This window comes from Girardinichthys multiradiatus, chromosome 17 (genome assembly GCF_021462225.1).
Source record: "Girardinichthys multiradiatus isolate DD_20200921_A chromosome 17, DD_fGirMul_XY1, whole genome shotgun sequence".
In the NCBI taxonomy this organism is placed as follows: Eukaryota; Metazoa; Chordata; class Actinopteri; order Cyprinodontiformes; family Goodeidae; genus Girardinichthys; species Girardinichthys multiradiatus.
The window spans coordinates 3970239-3991223 of record NC_061809.1 but is presented as its reverse complement, the minus strand read 5'-3'; the positions used below and the strand labels follow the sequence as shown (position 1 = coordinate 3991223).

General features: G+C 39.6%; 1 protein-coding gene across 2 annotated transcripts in view; it reads right to left on the bottom strand.

The window, feature by feature from the left end:
• gys2 (glycogen synthase 2) overlaps positions 1 to 20985 on the bottom strand; it is a 72992-nt gene that overhangs the window by 17130 nt on the left and 34877 nt on the right. The window contains exons 6-12 of one of the 2 annotated variants that reach the window (XM_047389211.1): positions 17242 to 17359; positions 16935 to 17055; positions 16712 to 16818; positions 16507 to 16566; positions 16311 to 16389; positions 4795 to 4908; positions 1482 to 1608 (exon numbers count right to left, since the gene is read on the bottom strand). In XM_047389211.1, coding sequence (XP_047245167.1) covers positions 1482 to 1608; positions 4795 to 4908; positions 16311 to 16389; positions 16507 to 16566; positions 16712 to 16818; positions 16935 to 17055; positions 17242 to 17359 — 726 coding nt within the window. The remainder of the gene's footprint in view (positions 1 to 1481; positions 1609 to 4794; positions 4909 to 16310; positions 16390 to 16506; positions 16567 to 16711; positions 16819 to 16934; positions 17056 to 17241; positions 17360 to 20985) is intronic. The other variant, XM_047389212.1, reaches the window with a different exon arrangement.

Below are 20985 nucleotides of genomic sequence, written 5' to 3'. Positions count from 1 at the left end.
ACAGGTGGAGTCCAGCACTGTGAGCTGGGTGAGCTCCTGGTGGAGGATGTCTGGGTTGATAGGGCAAACTGAAGTCCATAAACAGAATTCTGGTGTATGTCCCTGGGTGGTTTGGGTGGTGCAGGATAAAGTTTACTCCAAAGCTGAAGGAATCATCTGCTGACCTGTTTGCCCAAAAAGCAAATTGCTGGGGCTCGAGCAGGGAGCCTATGATATCCTTCAGATGCTTCAACACCAGTTGATCAAAGGATTTCATGACCACATACTTGAGATGACAGCTCTGTAGTCATTTAATCCTGTGATGATGCATTTTTTGAGGACCAGTATGGCAGTGGAATGCTTGAAGCAGTAGGGAACCTCACTCAGATCCAGAGACTAGTTAAAGATCTGAGTGAAGTGGGGGCCAGTTGATGAGTGCAGGCTTTCAGGCAGAAGGGTTAAATGCCATCAGTTCCTGGAGCATTTTTGGTTTTCTGACCCAAAAATTTACATCTTCCTCAGTGATCTTTAGTGCAGGCAGTGGGCCAGAGGGGAGGGGAGCTATAAATGGCTGTTTTTTAAACCTGCAGAAGAAGCTGTCGAGGTCAGCCAGTTCGGAGGAACTTTACTTTTTTCTTTTTTTCTGTTTCAAGCCTTCTTTCTGAGGCTTCATTGGAAGATGCAATACTTTGTGCTGGTCAATCACACTAAAATTCAATAAATTACATTTTGCAGTTGTAATATAAAAACATGTGAAAGTTAAGGAGTGTGGCTATCTTTGCGAGTATGTATTGTAAATGTTGCTTCTACAAGTTTAATCTAGGCTACAAGGACTAAACCCATTCAAACTTATTTTTCCTATTTTGCATCTTTATGGTTGTGATGGAAAGCAATGTCTTGTGCAAGATGGCTGAAGATGGGAGAATTTTCAGCCCTCCCGGTGGGCCTTTCAACCCTCCCCACAGGAGAGAAAAGGCCTACAGTAAGCATCAAACTTTACTGTAAAGGTTGATGCTTACTGTGGGCCTCCCCACAGGAGAGGAAAGGCCCACAGTAAGCATCAAACTTTACAGTAAAACAAACACGAACATCCACATCTTTTTAATTTAACATATTATTTACAAATGGCATTCCAAACTTGTTTTTAATCCAGACACAGTGAGATGATGTTCTTACGGGATTTTAAAGAAAGCTAAGGTACTTCATCTATTTAACAAAAAAAATATTTAATTTCTTTTAAATTGGGGATCTTTTCTTGTTTATTGTCAAATTTTTTAAGCAAGCTTATAAAGTTTTTTGGGCCAATTTGTCATTGCCAACCTGAATTAACCTGTAAGTGTAATACAATTATGTAGGCTGCCTTACAGCAAAGGCTAATCTGAATATACAGTATGCATACTAACACTTCCTTCAGTTTTACAGCAGGTTGACACTAGTTTAGCATTACTGCAAAGGTCCCATCCATGTACAACATTGGCCACAGTGTGCAGGTCAAAGTCTACCTGGCGTGTATCCCCATGGCTCATAATAGGAAGGAAAAACTCCAAGATTACAGCCACGGACAAAGTCCTCATAGTCCATTGGCAGCAGAGGGCTGGTGGAGGACAGGAACTCAGGGTGAAAGATTATCTGAGAAGACACATGATAATAGTGATGTGCAGATGTAGATGGTTTTGGAAACACCTTCTCTTAGAATTTTTTGTCTTTATCTATATATCTATCATTGTGTGCGTGTGTGTGTGTGTGTGTGTTAAAAGAAAACAATAAACAAAATAGAGAATTGCTGTACTTAAATCACTAAAGCAGGGCATCTTGTCACAGTTTTCATTCCTTCCATACTTCCTCAAATTTTCTCTCTTGCAATCTTAATGGGAAAATCATTCTTTACAAGATAAATGCTGTAAGCTATTTCATTCCAGTCTTCTATAACAGGCGCATATACACACACCGGCCACTTTTTAAGGTACGCCTGTCCAACTGCTTGTAACGCAAATTTCTGATCAGCCAATCATATGGCAGCAACTCAATGCATTTAGGAATGTAGACATGGTCAAGATGATCTGCTGCAGTTCAAACCGAGCATCAGAATGGGGAAGAAAGGTGATTCCTAGGGTTTACAGATAATGGTCCGAAAAGGAGGAAATATCCAGTGAGCGGCAGTTCTGTGGGCTCAAATGCCTTGTTGGTGCCAGAGGTCAGAGGAGAATGGACACACTGGTTCGAGGTGATAAAAAGGCAACAGTAACTCAAATAACCACTCGTTACAACCAAGGCACGCAGAAGAGCATCTCTGAACGCACTACATGTCGAAGCTTGAGGCGGATGGGCTACAGCAGCAGAAGACCACATCGGGTGGCACTCCTGTCAGCTAAGAACAGGAAACTGAGATTACAATTCACACAGGCTCACCAAAATTGGACAATAGAAGATTGGAAAAACATTTCCTGGTCTGATGAGTCTCGATTTCTGCTACAACATTCTGATGGTAGGGTCAGAATTTGGCGTCAACAACATGAAAGCATGGATCCATCCTGCCTTTTATCAACGGTTCAGGCTGGTGGTGGTGGATATTTTCTTGGCACACTTTGGGCCCCTTAGTACCAATTGAGCATCGTGTCAACGCCACAGCCTACGTGAGTATTGTTGCTGACCATGTCCATCCCTTTATGACCACAGTGTTCCCATCTTCTGATGGTTACTTCCAGCAGGATAACGCACCATGTCATAAAGCACGAATCATCTCAGACTGGTTTCTTGAACATGACAATGAGTTCATTGTACTCAAATGGCCTCCACCGTCACCAGATCTCAATCCAATAGAGCACCTTTGGGATCTGGTGGAATGGGAGATTCGCATCATGGATGTGCAGCCGACAAATCTGCAGCATCTGTTGATGCTATCATGTCAATATGGACCAAACAATGAGGAATATTTCCAGTACCTTGTTGAATCTATGCCATGAAGGATTAAGGCAGTTCTGAAGGCAGTGTAGTAGTGGCAGAAGTGGCCGGTGAGTGTATCTTCACCCATATTCTTGTGCTGGATTTTCTAGCTACTATCATATTCTGTTCTGGTTTGTTTGGACCGAAGTGCAGACAAACACTCGGGAGCAGCATTGTGAGTTGAAAGGTTTCTTTTTTAATAATAATAATAATAACTTACATGGGTGAGCCAGAACAAAGACATGGAGCCAGGTAGCAACAGGGAAGAAAACAGGAGGAACCAGCTAGGAACATTAAAAACCAGGAAGCTAATATACTGAGGGAAGTATGAACCAATAAAACAGGGAGACAAGTAATCAGGGGAAACATGACACAGGTATGGAACAGGCTGCAGGGACACGGAGGGGAATGTGTCTAATTAAACTAATGAGCAGGGGGAAAGCAGGGACATGAGGAACTGAGCAGAAAACATGGACACTAGACGAAATAACAAAACCAAGGGAAAAACAGACCTATAGGAAAATATAAACAAACACATGAAACACAAGAATCTAGGGAGTAACAACACCTGAAAAACACCTGACTGAAAAAAATTAACCAAAACACTACACTGACACTGGCTGAGAAGGAAATTAACAAAACACAAACTCAAAACCCTAACACTGGCAGATCATGAAAGCTAACATGCTTGGTATTCAAAACAGGTATTTTATTTTATTATTTGTATTTCCAATGTGAGAATAGCCAAATAGCAGTTCTTCCAAATTAAAACTTTATTTTAAACAGGATTACCATTTGAGCATGAATGCCATGCCAAAATCTTTGTATATTTGGTCAGTCGAATATTTTTTTGTTCACCACTGGAAAAGAAAGTAATTTAATTTAACTTGAACAACATTTATTTTATGTTCAACATGTTTCAAGTCAAGCCACAGCATTTAATTCTGATCAAGATTTGGGCTTTAACTAGGCCACTCCAGGACTTTCCATTTCTTAATTCTAATCCAGTCCTTGGTTTGATTCACTGGTATGTTTTGGGACATTGTCATATTGCACTATACAGTTATGCTCCCCTCCCTTTTTCCACATTACCTCACTGATCAGTGGTTTTCTAAAGGTTCCACAGCTGTTTAATCCCAATCCCTTGAATTCCTTTTACATTCTACATTTATAAATGTTCTTACTTGCATGATCAAACATAGTTGTAAGTTCTACTGTTGTTTTTTATGGTTTGATTTCACCAACATTTGAGCGATTGCCGATCACAATAATACAGAATGTATTCCAAACACATTCCTTCTGATGACGGTTTGCCACTATATATACAGTGCTTAATTAATACCTTGTGCAGTTTCTAACCCAAATTTAGAAGCTTCAGTAAGTTCATGTTTTCTTTCATTGATGCTAATAATTTGACCCTTCTAAAACAGATTAATGTAGTTTTCACTACCACAGAATGTCTTTTGACACAGTTGGTCAAGAACTGAGAAACAACTCCCTGCATCAGTTGGGTTATATAACTTGTTACCAGCTGAAATATAATCACATATGCAGTTATTATTTAAAGGTGGGGTCTTACCTATTTGATTTGTTAAATCCAGGTGGTGAATTTGTTTGGACAGGCAGTATAATAGGCTGCTTAAAAAGGTTCTTAAAAATATCCTAAGTATTAAAAATTGTTAAGAGATCATTTAAAAAGTAATTGTTTATTGAAAAACTAACAAAACTGTTCAGATGTTCATGAATGTAGGCAACGTCTCTGGGTTGTTAAAGGTTCAGACAATATTCTTTTGAGGCCTTTCCTGACTACTGCAGGTTCCTCAGGTTGTAAAAGGCTGTCGCAGAAGTGTACAGAAAGTATATTTAATCTACCTTGACACGATCATTTCTGGCGTTGAAGAGGCCGATGCGTCTGACATTGAACAGGATTGGATCTGCAGAGTCGTCCAGCATATTGTGAGTTGTCACTGGAGGAAGACTGTGTCTCTAAGTTGAATTTGTGAAAATAGAATAATAATTCAATTGATAACAAAAAGTGATTTTTTTTTTTACCAAGCCATCCACAGATTCATGTTGTCAATTTTATACCTTTTGTCCATGCAGTTAATCAACATTACAAAACTGGCAGATTCTAAAGCAAAAACCTCACATTTTTGCACAGCTTTGCACATCTAGAGACTAAAATCTTTGCCACGTTAAATAGAAGGTAAACCTTCTCCCACTGCTGTATCCCCTACAAGGAATGTGGCAAACTGCAAATGGCTTTCTTTTTACAATGCCCTCGGTGGTGCTCATTTTTTAAAAGCCCAGATTTGTAGATTGCAGGACTAATAATTATCTTGAAGACAGACTCTCCCGCCTAAGCTGCAGATCTCTGCAGCATCTCCAGAGTTAGAATAGGTCCTTGGCTTCTTCTCTGATTAATGCTTTCTTTACCAAGCCTGTCAGTTTAAGTTGACGGCCATGTCTTTGGTCTTTATGACGGTGTTGGTTCACTGATAGTCATAATCAGTTTGTGTTTTGGTTTTCTGTTGTGATTGGGTTCTGATAATTTCTGAGTTGGTTATTATTGTTTATGGTTTTCCTTTTTTTGTGTCAATTTCTCTGTGTTGCTCATTATTGTTGTTGGTGTGTTTCCATATATAACACCAATTCCAATAAAATTGGGACATTGTGTAAAATGTAAAAAAGATATAAAATAAAATAAACTATATATATATATATATATATATATATATATATATATATATATATATATATATATATATATATATATCTAATAATGTTAGTACTTGCGAAATGGGGGACCCCGAAATGCAGACTAGCAGGCAGCATGACGGTAAGTGAAAATGGCTTTAATTAACAAAAAACTCACTCATAAGAAGAGGCAGGAACAAAACAATAAACGGGCAGGCAAGACAGGCTTGGCATGATCCAAAAAACAAGACGTGAGCATGATCGAGACAACTAGACATGAGCATGATCCAGAAAATGTTTCCGTAAGGAATAAACAGAACGGAGGTGTATATATGGCGCGTGAACCAGGTGGAGCAAGGAGACAGATTAGCTTGAAGCAGGTGAACCGAATAAAGTTAATTAACAGACAGGAGAGAACAAAGCGTGACAGAAGCAAAACAGAGACTCTTGAATACAAACTAACAGAAACTAGAAAAACATTAAACTAAAGCATAAACAGATCCAAATACCAAACTTGACAAAACATGAACAAGATTAAACATGACCAGAAAAATAAACAGAAACATGATTCAAAACTTCAACTGTGAAATAAGACCAACAAAACCCCAAAACACCCACAAATCATAAATAATTTGCAAATCCTGTTTAACATATATGCAACTGAATCCGCTACAAAGAAAAGATATTTAATGTTCAAACTGATAGACTTTATTGTTTATTTGCAAATATTCACTCATTTTGAATTTATTGCTTGCAACACGATCTAAAAAGCTGGGACAGGGGACAATAAACGTTTGGCAACTGAGGACCTTAATTGTTGAGGCTTTGTAGGTGGAATTCCCATTCTTGGTTGGTGTACAACTTCAGTTGCTCAACAGTCCAAGGTCACTGTTGTCGTATTTTGCGCTTTATAATGCGCCACACATGAGAAACAGGTCTGGATTGCAGGCAGGCCAGTCTAGTACCAGCACTCTTTTAGTACGAAGTCACGCTGTTGTAACACAGAATGATGTTTGGCATTGTCTTGCCGAAATAAGCAGGGATGTCCCTGAAAAATACATTGCTTGGATGGCAACATATGTTGCTCCAAAACATGTGTGTATTTTTGAGCCTTAATGGTGCTTTGACAGATGTGCACTAACACACCCCATACCATCACAGATGCTGACTTTTGAACTTTCCACTCTGCGTCACCCCATCTCAGCTCGGGCCCAGAAACGCAGGTGTTGGATCTTGTTGATGTATGGCTTTTGCTTTGCATGGCAGAGTTTTAACTTGCACTTGTAGATGTTGTGGCGAACTGTGTAAACTGACAATGGTTTTCTGAAGTCTTCCTGAGCCCACGTGGTAATATCTGTTATATAATGATGTTGATTTATAATGCAGTTCCACATGAGGGATCGAACATTATGGGCATTCAATGTTGGTTTTCTTCATTGCTGTTTAGAAATGAGTGAATGTTTGCAAAAACCAGTTACGTTTAGCAGTTTGAATAACACATTTCTTGTCTTTGTAATGTATTCAATTCCATATAGGTTGATGAATACAATGATTTTCAAATCAATGTATTCTGTTTTTATTTTTGTTTTTTTAAAACGTCCCAATTTTATTGGATTTGGAGTTTTAGGAGAATAGAATACAAAAGATCGATAAATTGTTTTCTCCTACAATGAGAAAAATCAGATGTCACAGCAGCAGAGTGAAAAGCAAATTGATAATATAAATATAAATATATAATTATAATAGAAATAGAAATATGAAATACTGTGGGGGAGTGGGGGCCTAGTGGTTAGAACAGGAGTTTGCGTTCCGGAGGGGACACAAGGGGCCGGGTACGTATCCCACAGACTGCCAATCTGGGTCCCTGAGCAAGACCCTTAGCCCCAGAATGCTCCCCGGGCGCCGCATAATAGCAGCCCACTGCTCCCTGTAAGGGATGGGTTAACAGAGGACAAATTTCGTTGTAATGTACATGTGCAATGACCAATAAAGATGATTTCATTAAAAATTTTATTTAATTTAAATTGAAGCATGAAGATACACAAGAAGTTAAAAAAATATATAAAAGCAAACAAATAAGAATAAGAGATAATTTACAACATAAAAAAAATATTGTACAGTTATTAAAAATAGCATGCTCAGATTTAAAGAAATGTGCAACTAAGTAGGGTGATTTTAATGTACAAATCATGCATGTTTATTTATGCATAAAAAACAACATCCGACTATTTACAAGAAATGAAAAAAACTGTAAATTACAGCTGGGATGTAAACACTTATTGAGTTTGATGGTTATAAAGTCTAACTGCTGCTGGGAGAAAGGATCTGTGATAATGCTCCTTTATGCACCAAGATTGCAGCAGTCTGTCACTGAAAGAGCTCTTTAGTTCTGCTACAGCTTCATGCATGGGATGCGAGGCATTGTGCAACAGTGATATTATTTTTGCTAGTCCTTTTGCCTCCCAACACCTCCACAGACTTTTTTCCCTTTGGTTTGCAGATCATTTTGTGTTTTAGGACTTGTACACATACAGGTCCTTCTCAAAAAATTAGCATATTGTGATAAAGTTCATTATTTTCCATAATGTCATGATGAAAATTTAACATTCATATATTTTAGATTCATTGCACACTAACTGAAATATTTCAGGTCTTTTATTGTCTTAATACGGATGATTTTGGCATACAGCTCATGAAAACCCAAAATTCCTATCTCACAAAATTAGCATATTTCATCCGACCAATAAAAGAAAAGTGTTTTTAATACAAAAAACGTCAACCTTCAAATAATCATGTACAGTTATACACTCGATACTTGGTCGGGAATCCTTTGGCAGAAATGACTGCTTCAATGCGGCGTGGCATGGAGGCAATCAACCTGTGGCACTGCTGAGGTCTTATGGAGGTCCAGGATGCTTCGATAGCGGCCTTTAGCTCATCCAGAGTGTTGGGTCTTGAGTCTCTCAACGTTCTCTTCACAATATCCCACAGATTCTCTATGGGGTTCAGGTCAGGAGAGTTGGCAGGCCAATTGAGCACAGTGATACCATGGTCAGTAAACCATTTACCAGTGGTTTTGGCACTGTGAGCAGGTGCCAGGTCGTGCTGAAAAATGAAATCTTCATCTCCATAAAGCTTTTCAGCAGATGGAAGCATGAAGTGCTCCAAAATCTCCTGATAGCTAGCTGCATTGACCCTGCCCTTGATAAAACACAGTGGACCAACACCAGCAGCTGACACGGCACCCCAGACCATCACTGACTGTGGGTACTTGACACTGGACTTCTGGCATTTTGGCATTTCCTTCTCCCCAGTCTTCCTCCAGACTCTGGCACCTTGATTTCCGAATGACATGCAGAATTTGCTTTCATCCGAAAAAAGTACTTTGGACCACTGAGCAACAGTCCAGTGCTGCTTCTCTGTAGCCCAGGTCTGGGGAATGCGGCACCTGTAGCCCATTTCCTGCACACGCCTGTGCACGGTGGCTCTGGATGTTTCTACTCCAGACTCAGTCCACTGCTTCCGCAGGTCCCCCAAGGTCTGGAATCGGCCCTTCTCCACAATCTTCCTCAGGGTCCGGTCACCTCTTCTCGTTGTGCAGCATTTTCTGCCACACTTTTTCCTTCCCACAGACTTCCCACTGAGGTGCCTTGATACAGCACTCTGGGAACAGCCTATTTGTTCAGAAATTTATTTCTGTGTCTTACCCTCTTGCTTGAGGGTGTCAATAGTGGCCTTCTGGACAGCAGTCAGGTCGGCAGTCTTACCCATGATCGGGGTTTTGAGTGATGAACCAGGCTGGGAGTTTTAAAGGCCTCAGGAATCTTTTGCAGGTGTTTAGAGTTAACTCGTTGATTCAGATGATTAGGTTCATAGCTCGTTTAGAGACCCTTTTAATAATATGCTAATTTTGTGAGATAGGAATTTTGGGTTTTCATGAGCTGTATGCCAAAATCATCCGTATTAAGACAATAAAAGACCTGAAATATTTCAGTTAGTGTGCAATGAATCTAAAATATATGAATGTTAAATTTTCATCATGACATTATGGAAAATAATGAACTTTATCACAATATGCTAATTTTTTGAGAAGGACCTGTATAGCAGGGTTTTTAAAAAAACGAATATCTCCCCTACATAATTTTTTTAAATAATATCCTACACACATGAGGTTTTTCAGAAAAGTTTTCATCCACACCAACCCGCAGAAATACGTCACTGAACGTTGTGTTAAACACTCCAGTCGCATAGGAGGCAGTGTACTGCAAAAATAAAACCTATGTCAGCCAATCAGAATCCTTTAAAACAATCATAACTTCCTGTTAGGTATAAAACATGGTGCCAGGTTCGTTTGTGTGGACAGAAAAAAAGGTTGAATTTCTTTTAAACATGGTTTTAGAATATAAAACTGATAAAACACAAGAGAGTGTTGATTGGGAATCGTGTCATTCATTTTTACTCCACTGTACGGCCGATGCTATAAACAATGTTCGCACATTTGACATCAGCACAGCAATATTTGTCGCAGACATTGATGCGCCGAACCACAAAAGTCAGTTTGATCATGGATCATAATTTCCATAATTATTTTCTCCTTCCTCACCTTACCTGCTCTCATTCTCCAAGAGCTGTTCCACATACCCTCTGATTAGCTCACCTGGTTTCAATGTCATTTTCCACCTCAGCCTCAGTATATAAGCTCCCTGGTTTGCAATGTTCATTGCTGGATTCTGGTCTTATGCTCATGCTGGTTCCATGTCTTATTCTCCATATGCCAGAATTGTAAATCTTTTATTTTTTCATCATTAAAACGCTACTTCAACTTTCTGCCTCTTGTCTGCCTGCAATGGGGTCCAACTAAAAACCAACCATGACAACGATGTTCTCTAAGAAACCTCTAAAGCCTTCACAGCACAGCCGAATTTATATTCATAGAGTCCTGTGTGAAATCTTATTTACTAATTAAGTGACCTCAGAATCAACTGTTTTTTGCCAGGTTTGTGCGTGAAAACAATGAAAGCTTAATAAAGGTATTTTAAACATAAATAAAGTTAAACAAAATTGTGTTTGTTTTTTGGACTTCAGAAGATGGTCCTCAGAGTTAATGGCGCTGAATACAAATGCATGCCACACTTTGCAGATTTTATGTGTAAAATGTTGGAAATGTTGTAACCTTTTCCCTCCACTTGTACTTTGTGTTGGTCTGTCTCATAAAATCCAAATAAAATACACTGCAGTTTGTGGTTGTAACATGACCACATGTGAAAATGTTTCAGTGTTTTGAATACAGGCACTATGTACAGTATATACGCATATATATATATATAATAAAATTGTAAATCTGTTCACATTTTAATATTGTTCTTGTAACTTTAAAGACCTTTAATACCAGAGAACAATAGGCCTCACAATGTTTCCTTCTTTTCCACTTGCAGAGTTTAATCCCCATCATTGCTCACATATGTTGTCAATAAGAATTGCAGCCCAACTTCTGAAATACCACCTCTGGTATGCATTTATTTAGTGGTGAATGACCTTTTGTTGGCACTTTGTTGGTCACGCCAAGCTCTAGCAGATATAACAGTGACAGAGATATTGTATTGACCCATTTGAGGTGGAGGTATTAATCCTATATTCGTTTGAGTATAGCTTGGTAATCCTCCAATAAAAAAGGCCGATCACAGGCCACTGTTCAGAGAAATCACTAATGTCTTCTACAAAGTAACAAAGTATAAAATGTGAGAATAAATTTATAGAGATTTAGTCTTTAACATCCATCCATTTTTAATACCCACTTCTTCCATAGTGGGTGGCCGGGGTAGCTGGTGCCTATCTCCAGCGGTCTACGGGTGAGAGGCAGGGTACACCCTGGACAGGTCACCAGTCCATCGCAGGGCAACATAGAGACAAACAACCAGCACACACCCATTCATACCTAAGGGCAATTGAGTACGACCAGTTAACCTAACAGTCATTTCTTTTGGACTGTGGGAGGAAGGCGGGAGTACCCGGAGAGAACCCACGCATGCACGGGGAGAACCTGTAAACTCCATGCAGATATACCCCCAGCTGGGAATCGACCCCAGGACCGTCTTGCTGCAAGGCAACAGTGCTACTAACTGTGCCAATGAGCAGCCAAGTAGGGCTCAACATTTTGAATTTATTTTATTACATTACTGCTGTTACAACCAACTCACAAAGTCTTCATATTTTATGGTTGTTTTATTTTGATATTGAGAGATAGAAAATCGAAATATTCAGAAAAAATCATTACAAAATAGTTAAAAATAACCGTTTTGATCCCCTATAACATAACAAGAATTCTGGCTCCCAGCGTGCTGTGGTCAAATGTCTAAATTATATGGTTTTTCACCAGGTTTTAATATGCTTTTAATCTCTCCTCAAAAGATATGAATACAACACGTAATTTTTGATTAAACAAATATGAAGCCAAAATGGAAATTTTGTGAAAACCTAATTACACCCCAACCACTATAGACCCAGGAAAATATATTTAAAAGCCTAACATTTGCACTTTCTTTTAATTAAGAGCATATATTCTTGAACCATGGATCTAGGTAGGTGTTACTCTCACTAATTCAGTTAACATAGAGCAAACAAAAGTAATAAAAGCATTACTTTGTCATGAATTGGTAGTTTCTTGCAGCACCGCATGGTGAGTTGAAGTATTTAATGATAAAAGAACTAGCAAACTTAAAAAGGTCAAACAAGACACGAAGCATTGGAAGAGGATCAGGTGATGAGACGGGCATGAACAGGCAGGGGTACAGTAAAATCTAGCAGCAACAGAACGAAAACCGGAGAGCTTAAATACAGGGGAGAAGTAAGGAGAAAGGCATGGCAAGCAGGTGAGAATATCAACCAAACAAAATACAAAGTTCATGTGGCCGACCAAGAGGTCATCCCAAGGACGCCCAGAGTTAAGGAGGGAGATTGGGAGATCATCCCAGGAAGGCATGAAGGTCTAAAAGCCCGCGACGATGGAAAAGGAGACCTGGAGGAAGGCATCAATGGCAAAGGGGTTCAGGAGACCAGCAGTGGCAGAGATGAAGCCTTGGTGGTAGACCACGCTGCTTGGAGAACCCATGTAGGACCTTCTCAGGAGGTCAACCAGGAGTACTAGATGACCCTTGCCCGGAAGACTGGGGTAACCCAAGGAAAAGGTCAGCTGATTGGACCACAGGACACTGGAACCCAAGGTGAAGCTCAGTAGGGTGGAACCCAGGGTGGAACTCTGAAGACTGAAGCCCAGGATGGAGCTCTGGAGACTGGAACCCTAGGAGGAACCATTAGAGGAACCCTTGGAGAACAGTGATGGTACCACTGGAACCATTAGAGGAACCCAGGATAGCAGTGATGGAACCACTGGAACCCTCAGAGGAACCTTAAAGAGTGGTGCTGCAACTCTGGAACACAGCCATGAAACATCTCAGAGGCACTTTGGACACCGTCATGGAGGACGGGAAAACCCTCCTCAGAGCTCTGGAGAAGAAGACAGAGGTGAGACCACCTTGACCCCCACATCGGGGATCTTGGCATCAGGAGACAGAGTTGAGCCCACCTGGACTTCCCCGTCAGAAAACACTGGAATTGAAACACGGGGCAGGTAATCTTGGACACCCTCATCAGAAAACACAGGAACAGGAGCACAAGGTTGGTCCACCTGGACACCCTTGTGTGAGAACTTGTGAACTGGAATGTGGAGCAGTTTGTCCTCAAACCCCTCAGAGAAGTCAGAAACTGGAACATGAAGCAGCTTGTCCACAAACCCCTTGGAAAACATGGTCACAGGAATGTGAAGGTGGAGTCAAGTTGATGAAGGTTGATCAGGTGGTGTAGATGGCGAAAATGGAGGTGATGATAAAACCAGGGGTGTAGATGGCGTTGATGATGAAAATAACAGAACCAGAGGTGTAGATGTGATGATGAAGGTGCTGAGGCCAAATGTGGCATAGTGGCATAGTCTTAGTTACTGCTACGGTTATGGAAGTTAGAACCACTGCTTCTTCAGACCTTGGGGCCAATGCAAACACCCTGAAATGGGGACCACCTCCTGGGTCTGGAGGAGGACCCTGGAGGTGGGGAGTTGCTGCCCCGGCAGTGGTCTTCACGGGGTTACCGTGCTCTGGGGGGCCTTTGGATGTCTGTGGGTTGGATCTCCTCCGTGGCTGTCTCAGGTTGTAGGGTGGAGGTCTGTGGCTCCTCACACTAACTATTGGATATTTTTTATGGAGAAACCTTATATATCCAAGCAAGCTCACACATGCACCCACAGGTGTTTGAATTCAGGTGTTATATATTAAGCCGCAGTTACCACCAAATACATTTTGTATTCATTAGTACTGTGCACTTTTCGGTAACATTATTGTTGTTATATATGCGTTTCTGCAGGCTTAGAAGCTGTCTTCTAGGGTGTTATCTTGTTTCAATCACTGTGTCCATTGCCATTGAAATAATCCCAAAGTAGTTTTTAATAAAAAATGTTGTATATATATCAAGCAGAGCGTTGTAGCGTTGGCAGTAATGCTCCACTCTGCCGGACAGGATAAGTAAAAGAAAAAAAAAGAAAAGGCCACTCTCCACTGATGACTGGAGTGCTATGAAGGCGCAGCAGAAGGTGCCAGAGAATTCTGGGCTCTGGAACGTGGAGGAGGGGCTAGTGACAAGGAACGGCTTGGAACCATGGAGCCTGAGACGAGGTTGGAGAGGTGGGGGAAGAATGAAGGAGATGACTAGACCCTTCAGAATACGAATGGAGGCGTGGGCCTGAACCTCCAAAGAACGAGTGGAGGTGTCAGCCTGACCCTCCAGAACATTGCATTCATAACTGGCCGAAATTAAGGCTAGCTGTTCCAAACCTTTATTTCTGAGCTTTTCAGAAAAAGAGTCTGATCCAAAGGTTCTCCAAGAAGAGACAGTGTCTCTAAAGAGACCCCCCTGTCTGCTTCAGAAAAGACAGCATTTAAATCCCAGCCCCATTAGATGACTCCCTATTCTCTAATACGGTTCACAGAAGAGGTTGGGTCTGGGCAGAGAAAATTAGTGTAGCATAAAACAACTAAAATATTGTTTATTTCATTGTGTTTTGCCTTTTTGGTATGTTATCTGCTAAACTAATGCTAAAGGTCATTGAACCTAGAGCAACCCTGAGCTGAGGCTACCGGTGATTCAAACTTTATTTCAAAGAGTGTTTTAAACACTAATGGCCCGGTAATGTGAGTTTGTTCTGTTTTTATGTGTTTTCTCTCCATCTACCAACTAACCTGTTAAAATATGCTCCTTAAAAACATGCTAACTTCTGTGTCATTCAGCTGCTAAAACCTAATAGTTCTGCAGTTATAGGAGCTAACATTAGAGCAACTGTGTTTGCGTCACAGCTCATCTGTTTGTGCTGCCACCCACAGTCACAAACGCATTAATATTTGTATTATTGGTATTTCAAATTACATGTGGGCCTAAAGAGGTTGCTAAATAAAGACGGTTATTCTTTCTTTGTGTAGCTTAACCACCAGCTTCGAATGTGACATCATCACGTCTGTCCAGTAGATCGCTGTTCATTGGCCATCTTTTGAGTTTGTTTCTCACCGCTATGTCAATAGCCCATCACTCCATTTAAAAATCATTTAAAATAATTTTATTTGACTCTCTCATTTGCATTGTGACTAAGCGAACATCTAGTTGAATGTTATTAGCCTAGTTGAAGGGCTTATTAACAGAAGTATGTTAACTTGAAGTTTAATTATTTTTGTTAATAAATTCTTTTATTTTGGAAAGTCGTTTGTGTTTATTACATATATGTGTGCAGGGCTTGTTTCGAACAGGAATTACCTCTGTCATCTATTTTTTCTATATTTCTGCGCCGCTTCGGGCTGGCATTCACAAGACAATCCCTGACAGACCGTAAGTTGTTTAGCGAATAATTCCTGATCAGGTGGTGCCCTGATTTGTTAGTCTGACTAAAGATTTGATGTACTAACTTCATCAGTAATTATGTTAATAATTAATTGTTAATTATGATTTTTAATAGTTTCCTTATAGTTAAACCAATCACTGTTTCCCAACAATGGTGCTCTGACTTGTTAGTCTGACTGAAAATGTAATGTTCTAATTTCAATAATTTGGTTAATAATTGTTACTAATTATAATTATTGATAGTTGCTAATTGCCAAATCAAAAACATATTTTTGTACAACACATGGGTGTAAAAAGAAAATCACAGATGGTAGCTGGAGAGGCCAATCCTCACATATCTGACAGTTTTCACTCCAATTCAAAGCAGTTCATTTTCCAAAAGAATGTCTGTCTTTGTAAATGCAGAGCAAAGCTAAAGGATCACAACTACACCATAGAATATAGAGCATTTTATAGAGGTTTATAAGCAGCATTAAGGTAAGTTTTTTTTTTATTTCACCTTTATTTATACAGGTAAGTTTTATTGAGACACGTGGTCGCATTTTTCAAGAGCGACTTGACAATATTATTATTTTTGTCTTCTGGTGTAAACAGAGAAGCTATAAACGGATGCCCAGTTTGGACTAAGCAAACCCTTATTATGATAAAACAAACTACAATCTCAGGATAATGAGATAAAGTGTTAAAACAAAACTAACTACATTATTTCAAGATAACACAGTGAAAATAAATAAAATGCATGCTGTCAGATTTTGTACCTGTGTAGCATATATAGCTCTCTTCATAATCGTCAAGTCGTCTCTGTCCAGAATGGTGTTCATGTCTGGGATCTGGCCTCTGAAGACAAAGAACAGCAACATTCAAAATACAAACGGGGCGGCTGTTCATAAAAAGCAGTGGTCATTTGCATAGAATCATAACATTATGACTACTTCACAAAATGTTCATACTTACGTCAACAAAGATTCATAAAGCTTTTTACCGAACTTTTCCTTCACAGCGTGAGCTGTGTCCCTGTGAGCAACAATTATAAACAACAGTGTAATGTATCTGTATGACTACTGTAGATATGAAAGCTATGTAACTTTTTAAAATCAAAACTGGGGATGCAAATATGTTCAAGTTTGTTAATATTTAAGTTTAAATATTTCAAACCTACCATAACTGTTTTCGCACAGCCTGCCCCTTCAGTGACTCTACATTAAAGTTGTTGGTTTTAGCTGGCATGATGAAAAAAACTACCACCGTCATGTCATTTCTGTGGACCTGTTTAAAAGGTGACAAGGGATTTATTTGGGCTTGGTAAAATTGGCTTTTCAACACAAGATGGATGCAACAGAGAATACTTTTATAACAGTAAATCCAGAGTTGAAGGTCCTCACCCGCAGCAAGTAGTTGAGTCTAGATAGTGATTCAAGAAAAATATCAGCTCCCTTGTTGGAGAATTCATATCTTCCAGCAATAAAAAAGAACAGGGTTTTGTCCAAGCTGAAGTCAAGATGCCTGCCAAAATTAAAGAATTTTATAAAATGGCAGCATATAACAGGCAGTATTACAAGAATTCAAAATATCATTACTATATTACATAAATACATAAATATCATTATTTGAATTGGACTTGACAATGTTAAAATCAAAGAGTTATAGCTGCATATTGACTGAGTTGCATGCTTCCTGATGCTTACACACCCATAGAAGTGTCCTCTGACAAACTCCTGGATGCGGGTCTTGTTGGTGGAGTGCAGGTTCTGAAACTCATGCATGGCTGAAAACTTTTTCACATTCAGCCCGTTTGGGGTCACCACATCTATGCCAGCATGATTAAAACAGAGTTAAACACAACAGTGCTGAGTTTATTCTAATGGTGGCGGGGCTAACTTGTATTCAGGTAGAAATATGCAAACAGTACTGTGGAAAAATATTTTCCCCTTTACAGATTTCTTCTGTTTTTGCTTTATTAAATATTTCAGATCATCAAATAGATTTTAATGTCCAACTAAGATGACCTGAGTAAATATAAAATGCATTTTTCATATGATTTCATTTCTTAAGGAAAAAAAAGATATCCAAAACAATGTAGCCCTGTGAGAAAAGGTAATTAATTACCCACTAATTAGTTGCTCTACTTGCTCTACTCAAGCATTTTTGATAAATGACAACTAGTTTTTTACATCACTGTGGAGGAATTTTGGCCCACACTGCTTTCCAGATTTGGAGTATGAAGTATGAAGTCAAGTCAAGTTTATTTATTTAGCGCTTTTAAGCAACAAGGCACTCAATGCGCCGTACATGAGGAAAAACATTACAATGATACAGAAAATCAAACACAGAAAAACAAATCAAATGACACTAATAATCCTTGGGAGTTTACTGGTAAGAGTTGGTTCTAATCCAATATTTCTAATAGAGGTAATTAGCTCATTAAGTCCTCTGTGGTAAGGAATTCATCCGGTGCTAGAAGAAAAATTATAATATTAATCCTTGAGGTCGCTGGTATGAGGCAGTCATTCAAATAAGCTGGGTCACTGGTATAAAACAGTTTTAGTCCAAATTGTTTAAATACTAATAATGTTTGGCTGTCACTGGTATGATATAGTTCTAATACAATCCATTTAAGAAATCTAAAATTATCTAATCATTGGTGTAAAAACAGCTTTAGTTCAAATTTTCAAATACTAATAATATTTGGCTTTCGCTGATTATCTTTCTGAGAAATCTGAAAATCTATGAAAAGTAATGAAATCACACATTTAGGTAGATGAGAAAAGAGACCACATTAGGTAAGAAGAGTGAAAAAATCATATTTCACACTTTATCTTTAGCAGGATACAGTTTGAGATTGCAAAAAAAAACCTCAGCAAAAAGAAGCAAGATATATACCAAACAACATCATGCAGGGGATCCAGTGAAGGAGGTGTGAAGGGGTGCATATGTTTATCTTGAGCATGAGTGTATGTGCATGTGAGTGTGTGCAAAGTAAGTCCGTGAAGCCCTATCACAGAGGCTATTGTCCTTGATGATACGATGGAAGGTTCATCAACCGGCCACACAGTTCTGAGCAGGTCCACAGATATCCTCAGGGAAGGGAGGGGGCAGAGGGAGCAGAGCATCATGTTTACATTTCTTTCAGGAGAAGTTGAAGATAGCCAGCCATCAAGGCCCTGCAGGGGAGCCAGATTCAGAAAAACAACAATTATTTGGGTCAGGCTGACTCTTACTTTTCCGTCAGTCTTGAGAGTCTCGCTGGTGCTTCTCAATGGCGAATCCAAACAGCCAAATTCCTGGTCCTTTCCACCAGATTCGAGTGAACAACTTTATCTAAGATTTATCCCATTTCACCCTTGAGTCCAGGAACCGCAACTTGCCTGCGATCCTGTGTAAGAATCACATCCAGTCTGCGATTCAGCTCACGTAGCATCTCAGTCTGATTGTTGATCGCTCTGCAGATCCCATCACACATGCCAGGCAGCCTTACAATGGCCAGAACAGCTGCCGACGTTTTTTCGAATTTCTCGATATGCCAGGTAACCGCCAACTCCAAAAAGCAGAAATCCTGTTATCAAACATCCAATTGAAAACACATCTTCGACATCCTCTACTGACAATATCGACAGACACACAATCATCCACTTCTGCCAGGAGTCCATCGTGTATCCAGAGAAAAATGTCCCATCTGGACAAGACGTTTCCCCTTCACCCTGTCTTCTCGTCGAGAAAATTTGATCAATTGCATTGAGAGACAAGCTGACCAAATCCATAACTCAGAATTTTGGAAGATATGCAAAAAGAGGCTCCAAAAAGAAAGACAAGAACCAGCTGAAGCAGAGCAGATATGGAAGGGTGCGGGAGACAGAGAAAAGCGTCCTCCTTCACCGAGAGCAGAAAGAAAAGTTCCTGGTCTTATTGCAGCATCTCAAATTCCAGACCTTTACTAGGTCCCTCCAAAATTTTTATAATGTTTATTTTTTTGCGATTTCGAGGTGGACATGTTGGTGAGCTTTGAATCATTGTCCAGCTGTATAATCCAAGGGCTCTTCGCTTAAGGGCCTTATTTATCTTTTCCATGTTTTGTGATTTTTGGATTCAGAATGAGATTTTTAACTTGTTATTCAGTTAATTCATTGGTTTGAACAAAAATGACATGGAAACAAATACTTGAGCACTCATATTGATCACCAATGGTGATGGAAGACAGATCCAGACGTAAACACGACAGTATAATGGCTACCTGTCTATGCTGTGGGGGGTTTACAAGGAGAGAGAGTGGGACCAATGAGAAGAATGTCTAGGTGTTCTCAGGACACCGAAGGGTTGCTGCAGTACATATTCAAGTTCTTTTGTCTTGACAGTCCACAGAATATTTTACCAAATGTCTTGGGGATCATAAAAGGATTTTTGGGAAAGAGTGAGAGGGCCTTTTGTTTTCTATTTGGTCAGCAGTGCATTGGTAGGGCTGGCCAGACTAAAACCATTGCTCACTGGGTGGCTGAAAACTGATCTTAGGTTTCTTTTAGTGTTTTGAGCAGTGGTGGTCAGTCTCTCATTACGTAGAAGATGCATTGATGACTTGCAGAGGCACATTACTGACTTTGCCTTCTCCCCCATAACTGACAACAAAAATACACAAAAACTAGTTCTAAAAAGAGCATACATTTTGTGTTTGTCATCTTTCGTGTTAGTAGATCATCAATGTGGATAATTCCCCTTAATTCAACTTATAATAATAAAACTACACAAAACAGCAGTGACACCATGAAACTGTTCACAGCTTTTATGGAAACACCTTAAATAAAAAAACAATGGAGCACAGTACTTGGATACAATAATCTTTATCAAAAGGAACAGGAGGGAAAACACATCCCTTCCACTTATGTTAGTTCAGAGACTGGTTATGAGCTAACAAGCATACACATAACACATTGCCCTCTCAAAATTCCAGTTATATGCAGTGCACATAACACGTTAGTGAACGTTGTCTCATTTGTTTTTCTTCTCCAGGAAACCAGCCATTTTAGTTTTTTAATCTATAATTAAAATAGAAAACTTCTCTAGCAAAGGAAATAAAAAGTTGCTGCTTTTTAACTAAACTCAGAGTCTGGTCTCTTCTGCAGCAGGGGAAAATGAGAGAAAAATTGCACCATGTTCCACAAAGTCCTTCTGTAGTTGCTGCCCTTACTGATCTTGTGAATGTGCAACAACAGACTTTTCATAATCGTGTTATAGGTTGACATTCCATTTGAGAGCATTACTACAGTTTTGGAGAGAAAATGCTTGTTCCGCTCTGCTGGTGAACAATTTCTCAATGAGAATAACAAATCACTTGATTGGGGTGGCCAAAGATTGGCTTATGATAGCCATGGCCACCCCTAGCCATTCCCTGGCTCTGCCCCTGCAGCAGTGGTTCTGGCCTTGGTACTTTCCCTGGAAGCAGGC